Source organism: Pagrus pagrus (genome assembly GCF_965226575.1).
Source record: "Pagrus pagrus genome assembly, chromosome: 24".
Lineage (NCBI taxonomy): Eukaryota > Metazoa > Chordata > Actinopteri > Spariformes > Sparidae > Pagrus > Pagrus pagrus.
This window is the reverse complement of record NC_140206.1, coordinates 11,591,628-11,615,587: the sequence shown is the minus strand read 5'-3', so window position 1 is coordinate 11,615,587 and position 23,960 is coordinate 11,591,628. Positions and strand designations below refer to the sequence as shown.

Sequence of the window (23,960 nt, the reverse complement as noted above, 5' to 3'; positions counted from 1 at the left end):
CTCCGACTCTGGTTTAATATTTGTTTTACATCACAGCAATACAGATTCAGTATTTACATCGGCACAGAGAACAGCTGAGTCCCACAGAGTGTGTGTGAGTGTGCGTATACACATGTCCAACTTGTCGTACAGATACGGAGGTACATTTGCGCCACAATGTTGAGCACAGATTTGCCTGTAGAAGCACATAAATGATCCTTTTTGGAGAAATTATAACCACAGAGAGGGTTTCTGAGGGTTTTAGAGGGAACAACAGAGAATCTGAGGACAAATGAGTTGAACTGAGTGAGCTCATCGTGTTCTTATGTGGATAAAAGCCATCAGATACTTTGAGCACAGAACGGCAGTGTTTTGACATGATAATAGAGCTGAACTGATTAAGATTGGAAGTCGATCAAAGGAAAATTAATCAGCAACTATTATAATTTGTACATCTTTTAAAGTTTTTTTTTTTTTAAACCCACACTGCCATGTTTTATTCAAACTGTACTGTTAAGATGCAGTAAGTAAATTCATTCTCTGCCTGCTGTGCTCACATTATAAATAATTAGCAAATACATATTAAAAGAAATTATATTATATTCTCATTGTTTTTATGTTTTCACTAGAAACATCTGGCAGATTAACTTTGGTCCACAGTTGAACAGCCTTGTTTTAGATTAAACGGTTAACAGTTATTGGGAGATCAATGTCAAACAGACCTACATGACAGTAACTAAACCAGTGATGGGGGGAAAAAAGACATATCGGCAATTGGATTTACAAAACAAAAACACATTCAGATTATGCGAAAAATGCTAAATATCTGATTCAAGAATCATTCAGGTGGGTAAACGTCTGTTTCATAGTATACAGTATCTACATACATGTAAACATATTATTTATGTTTACATGTTCACACTCTTATGTTTATGTATTATTTATTTTTACTTTTGATACTTAAGTACATTTCATATCAGGTACTTAAGACTTTTACTTAAGACATTTTAACACCATATCTTTACCATAAGTACGACTTTTCGGTACTGAAATTTAACTACAATAACAATTTATGTGCTTCCAGAAGTATTTCCGCGCTCAACGTGTTGCATGCTTCCACATTTTCGGCGCAAAATTGTACTCCATAAAGTGACAGTTGCCTAAAAACACCACTTTTGTATTGAAATAAGTCTTTAAATGTAACACAAATCAACACAGTAACACAATAGTGTGCCGTATAAACTGGTCTCACATCACAGTGTGTACATTCAGTTACAGTCACTGCAGCAAACACAGACTTGAGGAAAACCTATGAATACCGATTCCCCTCCCGCCCCTCGAATCAATGACGACCCAAACTGCACCTGATTGTTACATTCACGTCCCACAGTCAAACACTGATCAGTAAGATTAAGGCTTTGGAGCTAAAGATGAGCACAGAAACAGTTTGGTGAATGATTTTAACATTATCAGTAAATAACAGCTTCCTTCTCGATGCTGTAAACTCTCAGTTTGTGCTTTTTACATATTCACATGTCAGGCTGCAGCTCCAACTGGCAGCAGGAGAGTAAAGTAAAGCCAAGCTGACTATCTGCTAACATCAGAATTAAAATACAATATCTCATAAAACCGCTCGTTGTCTTTTGTTATAAATTATCCAGTAAATCATTAACATCCACCTGCCTTATTACTCCTTTTTACTGCACAAGTCAACAGAGTTAATCCAGCAAAAAGATCAGCAGTCGTCCTTTTGAATCCCAAAACAAACAGCAGCTCAAGATAAGAGAGGACACATGTTGATCCTGGATACAATATCAAGAAGACAAATATTGACTTGCGTGTTGTCCGAAACAATCACTGCAGTGTGGCCGTGATGTGGGAGCAGCCATCGGGCATCAAGTACAGAAACAAAGTCAGAGCAGCGCTTGAGTGTCACGGCTCAAAACTGTAGTGTTTGAAACAGACTGGGCTCAGTCTCACTATCTGACATGTCTTCTACCAAGCAGTGGAAATCCTTCACAGTATGATAATTAAATATTTCATGTTCTAAATCACAACAGATGTGTTGTAAATGAAATGTTCCTGCACACTGTCAGCACTGACTTCTTTATAGATGTGTTTCGGTCGTGGTCCATTTTCAGGCATTAATACGAGAGGACGGTATTTTAATCACACTATAAGGTTACAAACCCAAGACACAAATACTTGAACATGTACTGGGAACATGTGCAATGGTGGAAACAATGGACACCACAGAGGCCAAGCTAAAAACTAGCTAACAACTTCTGCACTGATCACTCAGAAACAAAAAGCAACCAGAAACTAACGCTGTGGTCCAACACCATGAGGTCAAGGAAAGATGAGAAGGACCCAGAAAAATAGCTCTGCCTCACTAAGACAATCACTTACATGCTCCTTTCCTTTTGTAAAGGATGGGCCAGTGTCCCCTCTTCTGAAGGAGAGAAGAAAGGAAGCATCTAAGCACCTTTCTTTAGCATTTAGAGTTCGACCAGCTCTTAACTTGGCTGCTTCTGGGTCACTCAGAAGCATCTCAGAAGTCACCTTCCTAAACAAAAAGACTATTCAACTACACACTCGAGATGCTGTCTTGTGTCACACTGAACCGAACGACTGCTTCAGTCTGTAGACAAAGTCACCAATCACATGAGCAGTGCTTACCTTTCAATGAGGACGACAGCTGCTGCTCTTCCAGGATTCATACACAAAACAAAACACAAAAATAATGTCCATCTAGGCTCTAATCTTTAAAGAACTCAGTGCTGACAGTGTGCAGTATTAGATAACATTCACACATGTGTGGCAGGTACCTCTTCTGGTCAGCAGATGGCGCAAGATGTTCATGTACAAATGATATTCTTGTTTGTCATCTAAATGCAATAAAAAGTGTCAACCTGAAGTAACGTGAGCTAATTTTGATGATGCTTTTCCTCCCGCAGGACTGTAAGCTAGCGTTGGCATTACGTTGAGACGCTGCCCAATCAGGCTTCACTGTGTGTGTGCTTATAAACCTGCTTCATGCCAAATGGACCTCGTATTGATACATCCTGTCTAGTCATAAAAAAGGTAAAACACCATTAATACTCCACTGCTACATCAGCTACATCAATCAGTTTGCACGGCGACATTTTATAGCACAGCTGAGCAAAGGCCTCTAGGAACCATGGGAAAAATAAACTGCTGTGTTTTGACAGGGTGATGAGGTGGAACTGAGGTATTGTACATCAACTCGCTGTACAGAAATCTGTTGCTTTAAGGAGTTATGGACGCTCGGGGTCCATATTTCTCCTGCACACTGCGGTCCAAGCTCGTCTCTGTCCTGTTTGGTCATTTCTGTCTCTTTTAACTCCCTTTCACTCCCTCTATCTGTGTAACCCTCAAGTTTAAATATGGAGGCATGAAAAACAGACTGCCCCATCACTGTTAAAAGACAGATAAAGATATTATATGTACACCAAATTGTAAAACACTTAAAAGGTGCCAAGAATTGTTTCCTCCCCGCTCTGTCATCACTGGCCTGGATCCACAGTTCACATCTCTGAAAGGGAGGACTGTAAAGACACTGAAGCCTCCGCTGGCACCTCGAGGACTCAGTGTGATTGTCTGTGTGGAGACTGCAGGGACTGTAATCCCCGTCCCTCTCCTGTCAGCCAGTCAGTCCATCCCTCCCAAAACCCTCGTCTTCTCCCTCTCGTCTTTTCCTCTGTGGTCCGTCACTCAAAGCGCTCGTAGTTCCTGGTTTGACGGACCCGTGGGACCATGTCCAGCAGCAGCCTGCGGGAGAGGAAGAGGAGGGCTTTTTGGAAAGCAAAGGAAAATATGTGCATCCCGTTCAGACTCACTGAGACATTATTAATTTTAGGTTTTGGGTGTTGCTGAAGGCAGAACCTCTCACTGCATCAGCACCGATGATTGAAAACTGCACAGTGAAAATTAAAACTTTCCTCTGAGAGCTCAGGAGGAAGACGGATTTAAAAAACTTTTCTAGGGCAAAAAAAATCTTGTTGGAAGATTAATGTTTGTACAGAGTGGAAGTCAGACATCTCCACGCATTCAAGATTAAAGGGTAACTCCACTTACTTGACTCCATAGGCGAGGATGGTAAGACCTATGAGGACGCCTATTGTCCCGTCCAGGTACCACACCTTGGGTTCATGCTTGAACACCTCAGCGCTGATGAGGATGGAGAACCCCATGATTCCCCCCACCAGGGAGTTGAATCCTGGAAAGAGAACAGGAACAATCTCTAAACTCTCTCGTACAAAGTCAGCCGATGAGGATTCTGTAGGCTCAGTGTTGGAATTCAGCCCTCGGTGTGTTCAGGCTCCCCTCGGACACATGCTAAGAGTCCAGCCGACATGTGACATCGTCTGCTGTGGCTTTCACAGAGCGTATAGTGACATGACAGATTCTTGAAATGTCTCATAACTGTTGTATAGTTAAAGGTCATCGCGTTAAACCTAAATGCAACTGGCCACAGCATAGTTGAAGCATGTGTGTGTACCCACCGTCGGTGATGAGGGCTCGGCTCGTGAGCACCTTGCCGAGCATAAACTTGATCACAGCCAGGGCGATGCACACCAAGCCGCTGACGATGGACACGCTGAACAGGAATCCATCCTGAGAGAGACACACAGAAGCACACAGAGAGATATCTTCACCACCTGGGTATGAACAGTTTCGAAAAGCTGTTTTTTCAGGGTTATTTTGTTCATTGGGGTCTTTTTGTAATTAAAGCAGAACCACAGTGCTTAAGGGGCTATGCCTTTACTCATAACACCTGGGGTTACCAAGAGTAACCAACACTTCATTGTGTCTCCTCTTAAACCAAACCTGCACCTTTGTATCAGTTATATTATAAAGTTTTATTTTGGCATATCCTCCCATCTATAGATTATTAAGACCAGAGGGACTTCTCAATAAAGCTGCATCCACAGCGTAACACTGCAGGTCCCAGCTGTGCAGCACTACACCCCCATACAACCTGCTTATCTATCATCGTACCTCCCATCTCGACCATTCAGTCAAACTACTCCACAAAAATGTTTTCCCTCCAAAGCTCTTATTTAATTGCTTTTCCAGGCTATTAACTCTATCTTATCCAATGCTCTGCCTCTTCCTGACTTTTGGTTTTAAAGAGTATTCACACGACTTTCTGGTTGCACCTACTGGGCGTCACAACGGAACGAGTATCAGCTAAATGTCTAAAATGTAAATGCACAAAGAAGGCGATGGAGGAGAGGGAGCGACGGATAAGAGAAGAGAAAGGGAGCTGCAGAGCACTCGGTGCCTCTGCGGCAGCATTAATATTGCACTATGGCCTTGGAGCCATGAAAAGCTACTTTGGCGAGCTCACAGACATCAAAGAGGAGATGGAGAGAAAACCTCAGCGTGCTGCATAAAAACCCGAGTCAGTGCTGTGACTCAGCTGTGAAAATAAAATCTAAATAGCATATTATCCTCAGAATATTGAACACATTCTTCAGCAGCAAGGACACATCTCCCATCTCATTTATTTCAATACAAACACTTCTTTTGCAAATGGGAGCTATTCAATTCAAATGGTTGAGTTTTATGGTAGTAATCACACTTAAGTTTCTACTGAGTACGTAGATATTGATGGAGATCCAGCAGTGGTCACAGGTGGCGTGCCACAGGGATCAATCCTAGCACTACGTATAGTACTAGACATGATGAAATTCAAATCATTTCAGTGTTTTGGGGCCAAAATCTGATTAGTTTTTAAAAACAAGTGTAAAAGCATTTGAATGAAGGAAATGGGAGGAGGGGAGATGTTGAGAACTGAATGTATTTAGTCAGCACACTGTTTTTATTCATGATTTGGGCTGGTCGGTACCACTACAGACATGAGTTATATTCACTTCTTGTTTGTTTGAATTACTTTTCTTTTAAGTAAACTACACATTTCCTGCAGCTGCTTCACAGTAAAAGCCTTCAGGCTACTTTGTGTTAATCACTTGACTTTAATGTAGAGCAGTTGAAGGAGGTGAAAATTATCATTACATGCCAATGTAAAAGACGACTATCAGAATTAATTAAAGATATAAATATTTAACGACTTACAGTGCATCACGCTGCATGATATCCGGATATTACATTCCTCAAAATGCAATATTCACAGACCAACAAAACCTCTCGGGACCCTTATTGAGGACCACAGTTATTTGGTTGTTCTGGAAAGTTGTGCTGAAATGAAGATGGCGGGGAAATCCCAGCATGCATGTGACCTCCTAATCAACATTCAAAGTGGCTGAGCTAGCATTTTGGCCCATGGGAGAGGGAACACACAGACACGCACACACCAAGAATTAGAGGTAGAGCTCATGACAAACAGTCCCTGCCCAGAATGTGAACACTGCTTGACATTTACATCTGACAACCAGAGATCCTTGTGTAGAATATGAAAATGGTTTCAGCTGCTCCTCTGAGGGGATAAATTAGGCGGGCCGACATGTGTATCAGTTATAATGATGTGGATGTGGTGAATATTTTTATGGGTTATGATGGGGGAAAAAAATAAGATTACAGTGGTATTTTTCAAGTCTGAATGAACGTCCGGTGGTGCAGAGCTCCACACAGCTGTGTTTCTGCTGGTTTTTAAGTGAATTTCACACGGCCTAGATGTAAAACTGTCTGATCTCTCAGAGGTTAGTCTGGTTCACCCACTTCCTTCCTTACTTTCTGACTTTTTTCTCTCACTTTCTGATTTTTCTGGGTTTAAACATGCTGGAAGCATTTGGGATAATCTAAGTACACAACTTAAACAAAGTCTAGTCCGGCATTTCAGACATTTTTATGCAGAAAAATGAAATATTATATCTTTAAATGATTTCATACACCCGCGTTGAAATGCCTAAGTGATGACTACATCTTCGTTTTGGATGCTTACTGACATTAATTGGGCTCAGAGGACTAGCGCAGTGGGAACAGTCAGTTGTCAAAAATCAAACATCCTCCCACTCCACTCTCCTTACTCTCTGCTCCATCCTCCTCTGCCGCTCATTTTCACCACTGCATACCTAAGCAGCTGCTTACCTTATTAACATTTCAGAGCAAGGAAGAAGAGAGAGGGAGGCGGTGAAAATAAACCTTTCCAATATTGGCATACTGAGGAGGCCTATGAGGCATACGCAAGCTATATTTAGGTCCGACTGTGATGCACCAGAAACCAGCCTGGTAGAACCAGAATGTGTGACAGAAGAGGAGCAGGTCGACTCAGAATAACACAATCTGTCTGCCTCGCCGCTCCCACAGTCTGCCTTTGTTTATGCTTTGGTGCTCACTGTCTGTCAGACCCATCTCTTTCCCTCGCTGCAGCCATGTTAGGCGGAAAACACAGTTGGTCCAATAAATCGATAAAGGATTTGAAATAGTAATTGAATTTTGAGCCTTGGTGAGTTGCAAAGGGCGATCTGAAACTCTACATTTCTAATCTTGGTCGGTTTTTTGTTCTGCAGCTGATCCAAGAATACGAAAACATGATTAAGGTGCATCCAGCGATGAGGATGCTCTGTGTGCCAATCCCCAAATCCAACATTCACAGCGTGTGCAGCAGCTAACAAGACAGTTAGTAAGTAATTAAGTTGGAGAGGAAACTTAATTAAAATCAGTACGCAAATTAACAATGGTATGCACTCGAATAATCGGCTAAATCATGCAGTCTGTCAGTCTACAAAGCAGAGTTTTGGTCTTTCTTCAAACACACGACTAAAAAAAACATCTGAAATCTTTAATGGATACAAAACTTACATTAACCTTGTTACAAATCTACATTGCAGCTATTATTTTAGCATTTTGTTTGCATTTTTAGCATTATAGCATCATTATTATCACCATTAGTAATGATAACAATACAAAACGATAACTTTAGAAATGTTTTAGCTAGTAACTATTTTAGTAAATGTGTGGTTTTTAATGAAAAATAACTTTTTCAAATGTGTTTCTGCTTAACTTGTACTTTTTCTCTGGGATTAGTTTTACGTGTAGCATCCTGTGGTGTGATACAGTTCAGATATTCATCTTAAGATCTTGTATTCTGACATCAGCTCTTTTGAGAGTCTTAAAACAGTTGCTAGTAATTAGATGACTTCACACAACTTATTAAAACAGCCCAGCAGTCGTACAGTGGATACAGCTCATTCTATAAAGCACGTAATCATTCATTTGAGGCTAAAACAGAAAACGATTATTTCCTCCAAACTACACCGAGGTGAATTACATCACAGAGCTGAAGGCAGCGAGGCCTGAGCAACAATAATCTCTCTACAGTAATTCACAAAAGAATAATGTCCTCATATTGACTCATCATCATCATCATTACGTTCAGATCGTCAGCAACGTTTCTACGGAGATGAGTACTGCCTGGCAACAGGGTGAGGAAGTTATTTCAGGAAGTGTGAAGTCTTCACACCTGAGATTTGTGACATTCTTTATCTGGCAGCAGCAACGACACGGTCACACACATATTCACACACAAGGTTAATGGAAAAAAACAAACCTAATCTGCTGTTCAGTCTGAAAGTCAGGTTTTCCTGGGAACAAATCAAAGCTGCTGCTCAATGATTTCACTTTTTTTTCAGTCCAATTTGTCTCGAGGTAAACATCGATGCACCTTTTTCCAAACTGGATTGTGAGGTTAGGAAACTTTAACTTACTTTCTGAGGCTTTATAATCAAATTATTCTGTAAAAAACAAAAAGTTTGAGCTGTAGCTCTGCAGCCTCGACGAAATTAAATTAAAACCAAATCATCTCAGTCAGGCCGGAACCACCAACCCTCCAGTGACTAGCACGGCTCGACAGCCAAGCTGAAAATATGCCGTCTTACTAGATACACTGCCCGTCCAAATGGCAAGACGGGACAGAATCAGCCATATTTCATCTGCAGCTTCATGCAAATCACGTAAATAACTGCCTGCATGTTGTTTGTCTTGGACTCTGAGAAGTACGCTCACAGTTTGAGAAGATATTATTAGATACAGACACAAAGTCAACAGGCCTGTTTTGGGATTCTGAGTGAAATCCTCGTCTCTGGCAGACTGCTGGTATTACTGCAGACAAGCCGTGGCTGGACAAAATGGTTGTTAATATCTGGCCAAGCTTTAAAAACAGCCACAAATTCGACCAAATCTGATTATAAACCAAACTTTTGGCTTAAATTGTGCATCATGACTCCAGTGAGAGGGTCAGAAACCTTAAAATGACCCTGCTTGACTCTGCAGCTGACATTAATACAGCTGTCACGAGGTACGACTGAATGTTAATGTGTTTAGGGTTGTTCCCTCAGTGTTAAATGGATAATATAATCTGTCCCATATGGTGGATGCTTTAATCCAAAAGCTCTGCTTCATATCCAGTCTGAATCAAATCTGACCCAGCCCTCCATCCAGAGACACTTCCTGCACACTGTGGTAATACACATGTGATAGTAAACTTTTATTCACTCTTACTCTCCATGTAATAGGCTCAGTTCAAAGCCATGTTTTGTGTTCTTACCACTTCAGGTAGCAGCTTGGTGGCCAGGTCGTGGATGGCCTTACCCATAATGCACAGGGACGACAAGATGAAAATCACACCCAGAATAACACAGGCTCTGAGGAGGACAAGAGACAAAGAAAACTGAATAATCAGACACAAATTACACTGCCTGTTCCAACTTGGATTATGAGAACCAACCAACAGTGTTGATACTCATTAGCTGTCTCGTTATCTTTCTGTGTTGTGTTGCTGAAAGCCAGCAGTAACCACCTGCTGTCTTTTAGCACCATTAAGCGTCACCAGAGAAAATGACAACGATCTCATTAAGACAAGGTTTGCTCTTTTAGGCTTATTCTTTCCTGGATGAATTCTGATACACCGACACTGAAAACACAGATCAATAATCATAGTGGTGAAAGCGGTACACAGATGCTACCTGCTGTTATTTCAGCTTTAACATTTAGAAAACAGCCTGTCTTACAAGATAGAGGAGGATGTGGTGTTGCATTATGGGGAATGTAGGGTCCAGTGCAATTAAATTTGGGATATCTGGGCCTCTTTTGCAATGAGTTTAACAACTCTTCATGAAAGTGCAAACTTAAATTTAAGTACCGTTACGAAGCCCATCCAGTGACATTTGGGAAAAAACATATTACGCAGCCACAAATGAACAGCACATGAGAAAGAGATCCTATTCTGTGGCCACATGTTGTTAATGCATGGCATCGAGATCATTAGCCTGTGGCTTTTTTCAATACATGGGAACAAGATAATTCAATTTCCAGATTGTGGTGAGTTGTTATACTTTTATATCTGAGATTATTAACCTGTAAATCAAGGTTTCAGAAGCCTAAATTCTGTTATTCAGCAGGAACAATAATAAAATAGTTTAGACCTTTCTGTCATTGCTCATTTTAAACATCAACGTGGGGGATCTTACAGCACAGATGTTGACTGCTGTTCAAGATATTATGAGCCGCAATCAAATCTCATACTGCTTTCATCCTGCATTCAGCTGTCTGACAACAGAAAGCAGATGTTAGAAAAATAGGACCCTAAATCAACAACATGTCAATTTGCTGGGATAATTATTATAATATTATTATGTAACCTCCGAGCTAGATAAATTATAGTCGGCAATTTGAAGTGAAATTCTTACTTTACAGATGACCTCTGCAATTATTACAAATTACTCAAGGTCTCCAGATACTAGTATTTCCATGTGAATAGGGATTTTAGTTATTGTGCTCCTATAATAATCCTGAATGACAGATAACTGTGTTACGCTGATGTGCAGAGAAAAGACTTATTTGGAGGCAGCAGCTGTCTCTAAAAACCTTTAGCCAATTAACAAAGTCTAGAGGGAGACAGAAAAACAACCGGAGCATATGCCCTGGTCATGCATGGCTACCAGTGTGTGTTCATCTCTGAAGGTTGCTCTCAAACCACACTCGGTGTCCTGGGTTTTGACCAGATGAGGTAACCAAGGCAACACCCAACATCCCCCTAGGAAGTCCACAGCAGGACACACACATACACACACACACACAAATGGGAGCGCTTATTCCTCGCTAACAGGCCCCCTGTTGTTTCTTGTACACAGTGGATGTAAAAATGACAGCGTATCTCTGCGCTGCTGTTTACTCCACAACTTACACAACAAAAAGACCGGTGGAGGTTTTCAGCAAAATACAGCTTCTGTGTCAATACATCCATCACATCACAGTTGGAGGAAATTACTTTTTAATGTCAATAGCGGCGCAGCAGCAGCATCTCGTTCTGACCTTTGCAACAGTCATGTGAATAAACAGGTCTTTATTTCAAAAGGCTCCACGTTTCATTTGGGAACAAAACTCGCCAATACGTCTTGTTTTGACATCTCAAGCTAGTTACCTTGGCAACCGGTCTGTACCTGGACATCACTATTCAGCCGCATATCCTCTATCTAACACAGTCGGATAAAAAAAATTAAGAAGAAGAAGAGCGATTTTCTGGTTGTGCAACAGTAGTTTTCTCACTCATTCTGCAAAAAGCCGCTAGCTGTTACACTTATAATGGGCACATATAGAACATGTCTATTTAAGTACTTGTATACTTGTGCATCCATGTGTGTGGGTGTTTTAGTTGCTGTCAGATGGTTTTCACTTTTCTGTGTGTTTCTAATGCATGAATATATCTGTGTGTTTATGGTTGTGTGTGTCCGCGTCTGTGTTTGTGTTTGTGTGTGATCCGGGAGGAAGCCTGATCTCTCAGTGAAGCCAATTACCGGCTGAGCAGCTTCCTGAACTTTGTCCAAATTCTCCAATTAGCTGCTGAAGTGACATAACTGTTTCAATGTGAAGATTAAACGCTCATGTATAACTATCAACGATACAGTTGACCAACAGACTGAAGTTAACTGACTGATAAGATACTATGATACATAATCTGTCACTCAACACGTTTCCATGTCGTTAGTAGATACAGCAGCTCTTTTTGGTGCACATGCATGTGTAGGAGTAGGAAATTTACATTTCTGTTTTAGTCAAATAAGTTAGCCCACAACGTGTTGATTATAATGAGTTGTTGCATTTGTCAAATCACAATAAATATGGAAAATGCTATATATTTTTCCAATCTAAAATTCCATGTTCATCTGTCTTTTTCAGCCCTCTCTGTCAGACCAGTTTGTTCCCCTTCTTCCAGTTTTTAATGCTAAGCTAGGCTAACCCTAACTCCTGGCTCTGGATCTCTTCTTGAAGGGCAGACACGTTTGAGAGTTTTATCAATCTTCTCATCTCAGCCGTGCCAAAAAAGAGAAATATTGCCCAAAAAAAGTCAATCTATTCTGTCTATATAAGGGGTCAAACTCCCAGAACAGTTGGTGAAGTCTATTAAAGTCTCACCCTCGTCATGGACGTGTTTCCAAAACCGGTCTGAATGTTTTCATGTTCTTCAGGTAATTCATAGTTTTGCAGCATGAGACATATTTGAATCGATAGTTGAATTAATGTGTTTTTCCGTCTGTGTTTCTGTCTCATCTGCAGGGAACATGATCTCAGTAGTCGTCCCCACAGCAATTAGCACTAGTCACTCCGCTGTGTTTGTGTGTGTGTGTGTGTGTATGTGCATGTTGGGTCTGACAGATTCACTGTATGAATCTACCAGATGCTCTGACAGTAAAGGCAGAGATAGTGACGAGTTTCTTTCATCTGATCCATTCAGTAACAGATGTTTTTGTTTTGGTTGAATCTCATTTGCTGTTTACTTCGTCTGCTAATGTTAAGACTCATCTGAACCGAACAGAAAGAAAGTGACAGACAGCTGTGTTGCCCTCGATTTTCCTTTTTCGCTCTCCCTCTTTCAGTCGCCTGCTTGCTGCCAACACCGTGACCATTCAACAGGCTCTGAAAAGCCCACCTGACCCCCACACACACATGCACACAAACACACACACGCTCCATTCTCAGCCAGGTACAGATAAGATGTGAGGCGCTCGCCTGTGATGGTCCCAGTGGGCCGAGGCTGACAGAGCTGAAGAGACCCGCTGTTTGACACACTCCTCCTCAGGACAAAGAGGACCACACACACACACACACACACTCACTCACCCACATTAGACACTTTGGACACACTGAAATGGATTTCATCACTTCTCTGTTTTTTTTGGTCCTCATAGATGGAATTAAACCATCTGGGCAAGACTAAAAGGCTCACACAACTACAGGATGTCGGCGAGTAGTCTTACAACAATATTTCTATTGTTTAAAAAATACCAAAAACTATAAATGGGCGGTAGAAATATAACACTAAACCATGAAAATATTAAAACTCATATCACCTGATGGTGATAACTAACACTATTTTGGTATTTTGTCCTCAATAGAGCGCCATAAAAAAAACTGGTACTGTAATAAGTAAGCCTGAACTTTTGGTTCCCTCGTCTCAAAGTCGATGGGTTTTTTGAACAGGTTTACGGTTAAATGCCTGAAATAAGGTCTGTGGTTGCCACAGGCTTGAGAGATTTTAACATTTTGTTGTACTACATAAATAATAATGTCACTAAATACCCCACATTTGAATTACAAAGCGCCATGAGAATGTTTAAGGTATATCTATGCAAGCGATCATTTAATTTCATATTTAGCATTTAGTGCTTCCAACACCTCAAATTCATGTCATTTTAAAACATTTTTGTTTGTGTAAACACCCAAAACTGATTGTACTTACATGTATTCACGGTGGGCTGAGTGGACGGCTGCAGCGTTGCTGTACCGCCACAATACAATAACAGAGGACAGCACATCCAGCGTGGCATCAAACTGCAGAGTAAAAACAAAACAATAAAACACATTTTACATTCTTTTCTCTACAACACACAGTGCTAGCCATTGTAGCTTTAGCTAAATGGAGGCTTTACAGTCGACTTACGGCAAATCCAAAAGCTGAAGCACTGTGGCGCATGATGGAAACAGCTGGAGAGAAACAAAGAGAGGAACATTCATAAGAGAAAAATCAATACATACTTCCAGTCATCTTTGACACACATCACACTTCTTCCCTTGTATAGTCATAAGTTGTTCTGCATGTTACATAAATGTTATGTCCAAATTCCCTGCTTTAATGCTGCTCCACATACTCTGTCTTTTTTAGATCACATGCTCACAGCGAAACAACAAGATGACAGTCTTTTTTTGCAGAATACTAAACTGACAGCAGGATGAAGATTTCCTGCCACTGCCTGTGAACATGAACAAATAAAGGGAGCTGCTGCCAAATAAAAAATGTCAGTCAGGAGGATCCCTCATTGACTGGGATTAACTGCACTGATGGATAGTTATCATTTGTGTCCGGGGGTGCATTTTTGTGAGGAATTGCTTTTGTAGCTTTTATTAGTTTGTGCAGCAAACCTGCAACCTGTAATTTAGTTATCAGCATATGACGTCCCTGTTGTTGATAGTGAGCTGCAGATGTGTTGAAAACAAACAGCGAGCCAGAACCGCTGTGCGTTTTCATCCGCCTGCGATGGGAGGGATTGAGGAGTGAAGGAAGGAGAGACAAAGGAGAGAAGATGCAGATAGATAGAGGGGAGGAATCCTCTCCTCTCCTCTCAGGTTTATTTTTAGCAAGACTCACTGGGGGCCAGCAACTCGCCTCAGCCCTGCATGCAGAGACACAGCATTGTGTGCGATCTCTTTCTCCTTTAGTTGCACATTTGTTATTCTGCTGCAAGAAAAGCAAAATCACAATTTCACCTTTCTTCTTTCCCCCTTTTCTCTCCTCCTCCAGTCTCCAAAGCTCTCTCTTTCTTCATCTTCGTTCTCCTCCCTGTTTCATCTACAGTCAGTTACTTTCTCTGGGCTGAAGGAGTGAAGTGAAGGTGCAATCATCCACTTCCTCAAACCAGAAACAAAAACTGGAATCAACGCTGGTTTTGCAAACACTAAACCACATATGTGTACAAGTCTGGAATACAAATGAGGAGGTTGGATTTTTTATGACACCAGAGATCTGCAGAGATGCAGCAGAGTGGTGTCACACAGTTGATTGTAAAAATTATCTTTAAACATGTTTTGGTCAATTTAACAAAAAGTGTACAACTCCTGATAAGAAGTGTCTCTTCCTCACTCTTGCTCTTTCTGCTGTTTTGAAGATAAAGCAAGACCACAAACACCTGTTTTGTTACAGGATCCATCTCTACTTCCGACCAGATTTTGTACATTTAATATGTGATATCAATTGCAAAAAAGCTTTGTTTAAATGTTTTTATCAGGCCACAGCTGCTCCCATTTGTGCTGCATTATATACAGGGGAAATCACAAGGCAGGTGCTGTCAATTTAAAGGGGCTCTTTGAAACAATTTGTAGCAATTCACATGTATTAATTTCTTTTTTATTGGCCATATGTGAGCAGGTTGTAACGTGACGTGAAAAATGAGACCTCTCTTGTATGCTTTTTATAAAAATCCACAGAGCTCCCAAAAATTAAATCATTCATCAGCACATTGTCCTGAGTGCTTAATAATAAAAATAATAATGCATTGTTGTTGTTTTCTGTTAAGGACTGCAAAACTAGTGGCTACCAGACAGTTTAACTTATGTATTTTAACTATACATTGTATGTGCTACATGAAATGAAAACAGATCAAGCGATGTACGGTATGTTTACTCTTCTCTTTAAATACAGATATTTGTCTTCTCAAAATAAAGGTGTCATACTCTGTGTGCCTCATTGCTGCTTGTGGTAACAGATTGATGATACAGCAAATAGAAGCTGGCAGCAGGTCAAATGAAAGTAATTAGAGAGGGAGGGACTGTGTGGACACACCTTCTGCCAGGGCTGACTTAACAAGGAGAAAGTAGCAGGCGGCTTCTTTTTGTTTACATGTGAAGACGTGTCAGATATATGTTGAGATGAGCATGTATACATGAGCAGAAGAAAGACACGACAGTGCTTTTTCATAACCTACATAATCATCTACTATACCATCAAGGGTGTGGATTTGTGCCTACAAGTCAAACAGAGCAGTTCTTTAAATAGCTGAAAAAAATTGATCACGTTCCACTATGAATTTTGCTTTCATCCGATTTTAGACGATTTTTCACTCGGTAAAGGTCTTTTGGGATGGAAACCCCACTGATCTCCCCTAACATCATGAGCTGGTGGTCCAAATCCAGGAATGGTTGCTCCTCCTCCCTCATCCCCTCTTTCCTCCCTTCTTCTCCTCCTACCTCCTTCATTAAGAGCAGAAAGAAGGAGAAGAAATTGTGTGTAAATGAATCTGCTGCGGCTCTGCAGACGTAAAAGCTGAGCCCAGCGACGGCTAATTGGCTCCCAAGAAAGCTGGGTGGGTGTCAGCAGGGACGGAGCTCCAGCAACACATCACATACATCACACACACACGCACACGCACAAGGTCTCTCGGCTCCCCGTCTCCCCCTTCCTCCTTGTCATATCTGACAGGAGAAGCAAGAGAACAGAAGATGAAACACCGTCCAAGCTCTGCCGCTTTATTGGCTGTTGCTGGAGCTGCATTATGCATATCAGTGAAACGCTTTGCTGTCAAGGTTGTTTTTACAGTTGGTGGACTGATGCCGTTTGTCTCGCCGTGCAGTTGTAGCAACGCACAGGGCTTGTAATTAAAGTAGCGTGTGGGGCTTGATTACATTTTCATTCACTCATTTAACTCAGTTCTACTCTACTACTGCGGACAAGAAAACATGAGCTGGAGGTGAAATACTGGGTCGCTGGAAGCCGAACTCTGACAAGATTTCTGTTTCGGTTTGAACAAAACACAGCAGTTCAGACCAAAACCACCCCGTGTGTTTGCTGAGTGAAAGGACAAAGATGATCCTTTTCTTGTATTGATACTATTTCAAGAGTAAGTCTGAAAATAGGAAAATAGGAACGCTAGATGAGAAGATTGACAACAGTTTTATGTCTATATTTTAAATATGTCACTGTCATGTATGTATTTTTAGATATGTAGCTTTGTAGCAGACAGTTTATCTTCATCTTCATAATTAATGTTATTTCCTTGATGAAGAGTAAAAAGAGTAAATAAAATGTTATGTGCTGTTACGTGGGAGTTACGAGCTGGAATAGATGCTAAGCTAATTGTATGCTGGCTCTAGCTTCATATTTCATAAAAAGACATGAGAGTGGTATCGATCCTCTCATCCAACTCTTGGCAACAAATCGAAGAAGCATATTTGCCATATTTTCTTTGAGTAAAGGAGAGCCAATTGAAAAGGACTCTCTATCAATGAGCTTAACTGTTGTTAAAAGCCACTTTTTCCCAGTTTACAGTCATGTTCTTTCTCTTTAGATAAACTGGCACAAGCCGATGGGAGTCACTCTCATATCTATTACTTTACCATAAACTCAAAGCTGCACCTGCCCACCTGTAAAATTCACACAGACTCTCAGATATGTAGGAGTAGGAGTCTTTGTCATGTTTGAGTAATGCTAATGTTTTACAGGATATGTAACCCCGCAGCTATCATTCTGTCAACATATAGGCTGATGGGGAACAGCAGCAGGTGGTGATGACTGGACTGACTCCCTGCAGAGCTCTGAAGGGGTGGCCGTGCGTCCTTCAAGGCCCATATGATGACAGGGAATACAGTACCAAGGTGGTTTTCAGCTGCTCCGACCAGGACTCTGACTCAGGGGACAACAACAAAATCTTTTAGGCGAGCCTTGCTACTCTGTGGCCACCTGGCGCTGCCCCTGGGGAGTTATTTCCAGCTAACTCCAGGCCCCTATCGAAATGAATAGTCAAATTTGATTTAAAGAAAAAAAAAACTGAAAAAGTTCTGTGACTCTGCCCCACAGTAAGGTTTAAAACATGTTTTTTTCACAGGTTATACTTCTACCATGCATGTGCACACACACAGGACGGGTCAACACCGGTTGGCACATTAACTTCAGTAGATATCTCCACAACACAATTCATACACTTCTTTGACGTAACATCAAAACTGTTATTCTTTTACATTCTGTTGATAACTGTAATTAATTTTTGAAAGTTTTTAACTAAAACATATATTGGACCTTTAATAAGAAAAAGCACAGATTAAATATTTATGTGGACGTCACCGTTTAATAAATCAGCCTCCTCTGTTGTGTAGATTTCTAATTTTCAGCTTGTTCTCTGTAATATCTTACTTTAAAGGCAATACTTTCACTCCATATTCTCTTTAACACATATATAGACACTAAAAGCGACCAAATTAGACTTAATTTATTCTTTATCTCTTAATAATTCAGTTTTTTTTCTATTTGCTTTCTCTCTGTGTTCTTCCTGCCTCCTGAGTCCATTAGTTTCTTCCTTTGAACTATGTCTTGTTTGGTGTGGCTTACTGTACGATGTTACCTTATGCAGTAAGCTAAGTATAGAAACAGACATGTAAAGAGACAGTGCAAGTTCAGAGCGAACAGACGTAAAGGAGGATGTGGTGTGTCGTGACAGCTGGTTAGTGACAGAATTTTACACGCAGGCTTGGCACATTTAAAATGTTCCTATTTACAATGGGACTTGCTGCTAAGGACATACCTTACATTCAGTACACATTGGCTTATTTCTAAAGAGGCAGTGATGTGTTTACAGAGGGTTTAACGAGAGTTTGGCGAGTTAGCACACAACTGATGCAGTGGATTGTTTGCAAATAAATGTTAATGTTGATGACGGTGTTACTTAAACAAGATGTTGTAGGTAGAGAGAAGGAGACTTTGCACGGCAATGATACTGTACGATCATAGTGAATCTAATTTATGCTGCTGGAAACCGTTGGATAATAAAATGAAACGGTTTAGACGGATAATCAACTGCAGTTATATAAAATGTTAAGCTCGGACTGTTCACAAATCTCACAAAAATTAAAATAAATCCAGATATCATCATTCTGATATCTTCCAATGATATGATATTTTATTGCATTAAAAGATAAAATAGTTACCGAACCGATTAATAATTACAAATTACTTTCACTACAACACAAACTGAACCATGTGGGACCGGATTCTCCAGTTTGCAGTGAATAAACCTCTTTCAGAGTGAAACATATCAAACACATGGCTTAAACATAACACACAGGACGAAGAAGGAAGTTGTGAGACAGGTCTGTCCTGTGCTGCTGCTCTACCCTCGTTTCCTTATCAGATCAGGAAGTAAGCAAAATGTTTGAAAAAGCACAGACTGAACTCAGGAAGAGGGTCTGATTACCAAAACAAAATGTCTCCATTCTTCAACCCCTTCACTCCAACAACCTTCACTAACTCTGACCCAACTTCTCTCTCAACGCAACAAATCGAATTCCCATTTTCAATCTCATCCTCAAACAAGATTAATTATTGAACCACTGGATTTTCTTGAGTCCGGTTGGTTTTTCTCTAGAGAATTCTCTAAAATCGAACAAAACAATTATGCTTGTGCAATGACACTGGTCCGGAGTGCTGACACTTCTGCTTCATCGACTTCATTCAGCTGTTCCTCTGCTCATTTCTGCAGCTGATTTGCAAGCAGTGCCATGTTTCATTTATGAGTGAGAGCAGGCAAGATGTGACAAGTGAGGCGGGACTACAGAGATGTGATAAAAATGTCTAATAAAGAAAACATCGCAAAAAAAATATGTTCGGATTTATCCTCAAAAACATCAAAAATGAGTCATGAAGAAGAAGAATAACAAGCTCTCTTTCTCTCTGTCTGTCTTCAGTTGTAATCTTCAGCACCACAGGAAGCTCTCATATCTCTGTACATCTGCAAACCACTGTTGAGGTGATCAGCCACACTGCAGCAGAGCTTGTCCTCTTTACTTATGCATCTGTCAAGCACTAATCTGCATTTACTGCAGAGGAGTAGGAAGCATCAGTTGAAGTTGCAGTATGTGATGGCGGCAGATCTCTAAGACAAGACTGACACAGTGTGGGATATTTCCATCATCTATTATCATCATCTCAAGCACCTCTTGTCAAATTGTCCTTCATGTTTCTAAAGATTTCTGACACATATTCATCTCTACATCTCTCCACGTCTGTCAAATGTCTAAATAATCAGCAGGACTTTCTAAAATGGGCCTCCTAAGCCAATTTTACAAAAAAACACAATGAAACATTGGCTGATTCAATCTACAATGTGAATCACTTCCATCCCAAATTCAAAGAGATAAACCTCTGACATGCAGAGAAATGTAAAAGAAGTAGATAGAGAGGTCTGAGAGTAACCACCCCCACCTCCAAACAGAATGAATCATCATATCCACCACGCAGAGGTGTTAACCTTGACACGCTGAGGTTCGAGGAAAAGCAAAACCAGAGTGCTTACGACAAAGACAGGTGCTCAAACTTGTTTCTTCTAACTTCCGTAACAGCGAGAAGACTCAAGGTCGAGTTTCAACTCTTGACAGCAAAATGTTCCATGCTGCTTTCTTATCTGAAAGTAATTTGAAGTTGAAGTGGTGTGAGGCTGAAGGTTTAGGGAGAAATGAAGAGGATCTTGGCATGAAGTGTGGCGTGTTCACACATCAATTGCTTGTCCTTCATGTTGTACCGTTGTTTCATCAGGCTGTTGGACGTAACATTGATCAGCAGGGTGTCACAGTAATTAAAAAACCTGTCCTTCAACTGAAGGACCAGACAGCAGGCATCGACATTTCTTTGGATTTTGTTTGAGGGTTCATGAAAGGAAACACCTCGAGGGGAGTTACTCACTGAAAGCGGCGATGGCCAGGACGATGGTGACCGCTATGGACACCCAAGACACCCACAGAGCTTTCTTGCGGTAACTCTGTGCTTCGTGAGGCTTCAGGCGCATACTGCTTTCCAGAAGACCTGCAGACAGGAACACAGGGCAAAGTGACCCACCACGTACAGATATGACTCAGGGAAAGCAGAGGTTAAACAGACGAACTCTGCTTTCACTGGTTTTAAGTAAAGTTTCCACAGCTAATATGGCGGCTAGCTGCACGGTTAACTGAGCTAACTAGCTAACATCAGTGACAGCAGCAGTTAGCGGCCACTCTGGTGATATGCTGCCCCCTGTTTGAATTCAACAGGTGGCAAATTCCTACATATTGCACCTTTAAACTGACTTGCATTATGTGATTCAGCACAGCACAACAAACAGAAGAAAGGGAACACTTGTGACTGCACTATAGGGAAATAACTTGTTCCCCTTTAGTCACTCAACCAGTAACAATACATAAATGCTAATGTCAGAACGGTTACATGCTCACAATGACAATGCTAACATGCTGATGTGTAGCAGCAGTTAATGTTTAATTAGGAGTTTCATTAAGTTACATCATAAATCAAATCATTGGACGCAAACCAATTTTAACCTGATGATGGCACTAGAGTAAAGTTATAGGGTCATAAAACTGATTGCAATTCATCCTGAGAGGGAACAAATGTCTGAAGCAAAACTCATCCATCCAAAGATTGTCGAGACATTGCACTCAAAATCACAAACATGACCTCAAGGTAGAAATAAAAGAACAGTCAGAGGATTCATCCTCTGGACAACATCTGTGTTTGTACAAAATGTCAGGGCAATCCATCCAAAAGCTGATGAGATAATTCAGTCTGGACCACAGTGGTGGTCTGCCTGACTGATCAATAAAGCCATTCAGAGAGACATATCGCTAGCATAACTGAAACAGGTATTTACCAGTGAATATATGATTATGTTGTTCCTTTCTGGTCGTTACTATGCATCTGTGGACCGGGCGAATGGTTCATTAACCTAAAAGTAACTGATATATACGTATAATCAGCTTAATGTATCAAAACTAAAAATGTGTTCTGTAGAAAAATAGCAAGTATTATTACATCATAATGAATGATAAGGACTTGAGAGGTAATTGATTGTAGAAAAAGAACAAAACCAAAGTTCTGACGCACAGATTTGTATTTATTTTGTTGGACATCCTTCTAATCTTTGCTTTTTCTGCGAATAATATTGGATTTTTATCTCTTTGCTCTTTGGGAGTCCAATGCCTTACCAAATAAAACCATCTGAGAGGTTTAGCGGCGAATGTCTCATTGGTGGCACTGCTTACGATTCGTATAACTCCCACTTGTATCTGCTTTTGCACTGGTCAGAGGTGCAGGATTGTTATGCAGTAATACTGTGAGTATACTCTGATAAGTCTGAAACACTCAGAACCGATCCTCTGTTACAAAAACCAGGGCTGGGCTTTAAAAAATACATCCATTCCTTCACCTAAACCAGTAAACTCACTTATATTTCAACATATGTGCCGACATTGGCAGAATGCATTTATATTTTCAGTACTTGCACACAAAAGAGTAAAAGTACAAACACACTTGCTGCTGAGCCATATTCAAGATATGGGACACCTGTCACTGTTTAAATGGCTGCCTGTGGCTTTCACCGTTTCCCAAAGGTAATCTAATTTATTCACACAAACCTGTAATCACAGCACAGTGCTTCACGTAACATACATGGACGTCTAACAGAATCAGGGAAGTGCATACTCTATATTCCACTTTCATCCAGCTCTGTAAATAATTCATCATATTGATCATTACATTAAGGTGTCACTCGTGAAGAAGGAAGGAATGAAGTCTCATCAGTGGGAAGTTTGAGAGCAAATTAAAGGACACAGGAGGTGAATATGTTTCAGTATGGCTGAATGAACACGAATGTAAACAGATTTCTTTATATATGTAGTTCAGCTGTAGACACATAGAGATGCTCTCCACGGCGTTACGCACAGTTTGCGCCCTGAAATCGAAACTTTGAACATATTTCACACCGCCTACCTTTGTCATCTATGCTGTCTGTTATCTTCATCTCCTGGTCCATCTTGAAACCCTCTCCCTGACTTTCTGTGTTAGGCTGCTGCTGCTGCTGCTGCTGTTGCTGGGGGTCCGCCTGCTCGCACTGCCCGTTCACCGCCGTGGGGTCCACTACTGCAGCCGGGTCCGGGACGGTGGTGGAGTCTGGCGGTGTGGAGTCCGTCATCTTGTCGGTTCCAATGAGGCACTCCGAAAATGTCTCACCTGGGCGAGAAGTGCTCGCTTTCAGCTGGGGAGAGACCCGGAGACAGAGAGGGAGAGAGGGAGGGAGGGAGGGAGACTGCTTGCAGGGCTGCAGGTCCAGTTGCGCCAAATTACACACTGTAAAGCGAAACAGTACCGGAAATTAAGAGATAAGGACTTCAAAACAAACGTATCGTTCTCACTGGGAAAATGTAACGCCAACATTTCTTTTTCGTCAATATAGACAATAGATTTGAGCCTTTTGGATGTTATTATTATTAATAATATTATATTATTTACATCTATTGTCCATGATTAAGTTATCAGTTAAGACTGAAAAATGACCATTATTACCTTCTGTTAGCCAAAATGTTGTAAGAACAAACGAAAATTCAAGTCATTTACGTTTAACTAAGAACATTTATCCCAGGAATAGACTCAAATACACTTGTGTACTCTACTTAATTATGCTACTTTATACAACTATTAGAATAAACATTAGCATAGCCTACTTCTTACTTGACTACGTTTAATTGACAGCTAGCTTAATTGTTTTTCATATTAAATTCATCATTCATAACACATGATACACTTATAAAATATCATACATTGTTCTTAACTACTAAACTGTATCTTAAAATTGACACTACCTCGACCAGTAAAGACATTAAAGCTTCTTACACATTAAGGCTAATATTTCTGAAGGCTAATAATCGACCGTTATATAGCCTAGCATGTTAACAAGTTTGCTAACATTATAAACTGTACTGGCCCCACCAGAGTAAAAGCCTTTATTACTTTTTAGAGCCTTCAACCAATTATTTGTACTTTTACTCAGGCAAAGTTCAACATAAATAAATAAATAAATAAATAAAAATCTTTTACTACCAATTAAGTTGTTTTCAAGTTAAAGTTTGCATAGTTTCCTTTAAAGAACTAAGCTAGCTATTTATTTCGAAGGAGGTATCCGGTACTAGCGTGG

At 40.6% G+C, this 23,960-nt stretch overlaps 1 protein-coding gene across 1 annotated transcript; it reads right to left on the bottom strand.

Moving 5' to 3' along the window:
• Nucleotide 1: 1 nt before the first annotated feature.
• On the bottom strand, nt 2-23,696 carry LOC311253276 (transmembrane protein 163a-like). The gene is made up of 9 exons (XM_084347121.1): nt 23,660-23,696; nt 22,760-23,116; nt 20,684-20,803; nt 13,904-13,947; nt 13,703-13,794; nt 9,512-9,608; nt 4,506-4,617; nt 4,078-4,219; nt 2-3,771 (listed from the first exon to the last, which is right to left on the bottom strand). Exons 1-9 carry the CDS (start codon nt 23,661-23,663, stop codon nt 3,711-3,713), a joined length of 1,029 nt encoding a protein of 342 aa, XP_084203247.1. The 5' UTR covers nt 23,664-23,696; the 3' UTR covers nt 2-3,710.
• Between the last annotated feature and the right edge of the window lie 264 nt (nt 23,697-23,960).

Bases quoted from the DNA above. Each gene is read 5' to 3' on its own strand.
- LOC311253276 (XM_084347121.1), bottom strand. The intron at 13,948-20,683 runs GTGAGTAACTCC...GTTTCTCTCCAG, and splicing joins CCTGGCCATCGCCGCTTTCA to CTGTTTCCATCATGCGCCAC. The intron at 13,795-13,903 runs GTAAGTCGACTG...TTTACTCTGCAG, and splicing joins CTTCAGCTTTTGGATTTGCC to TTTGATGCCACGCTGGATGT.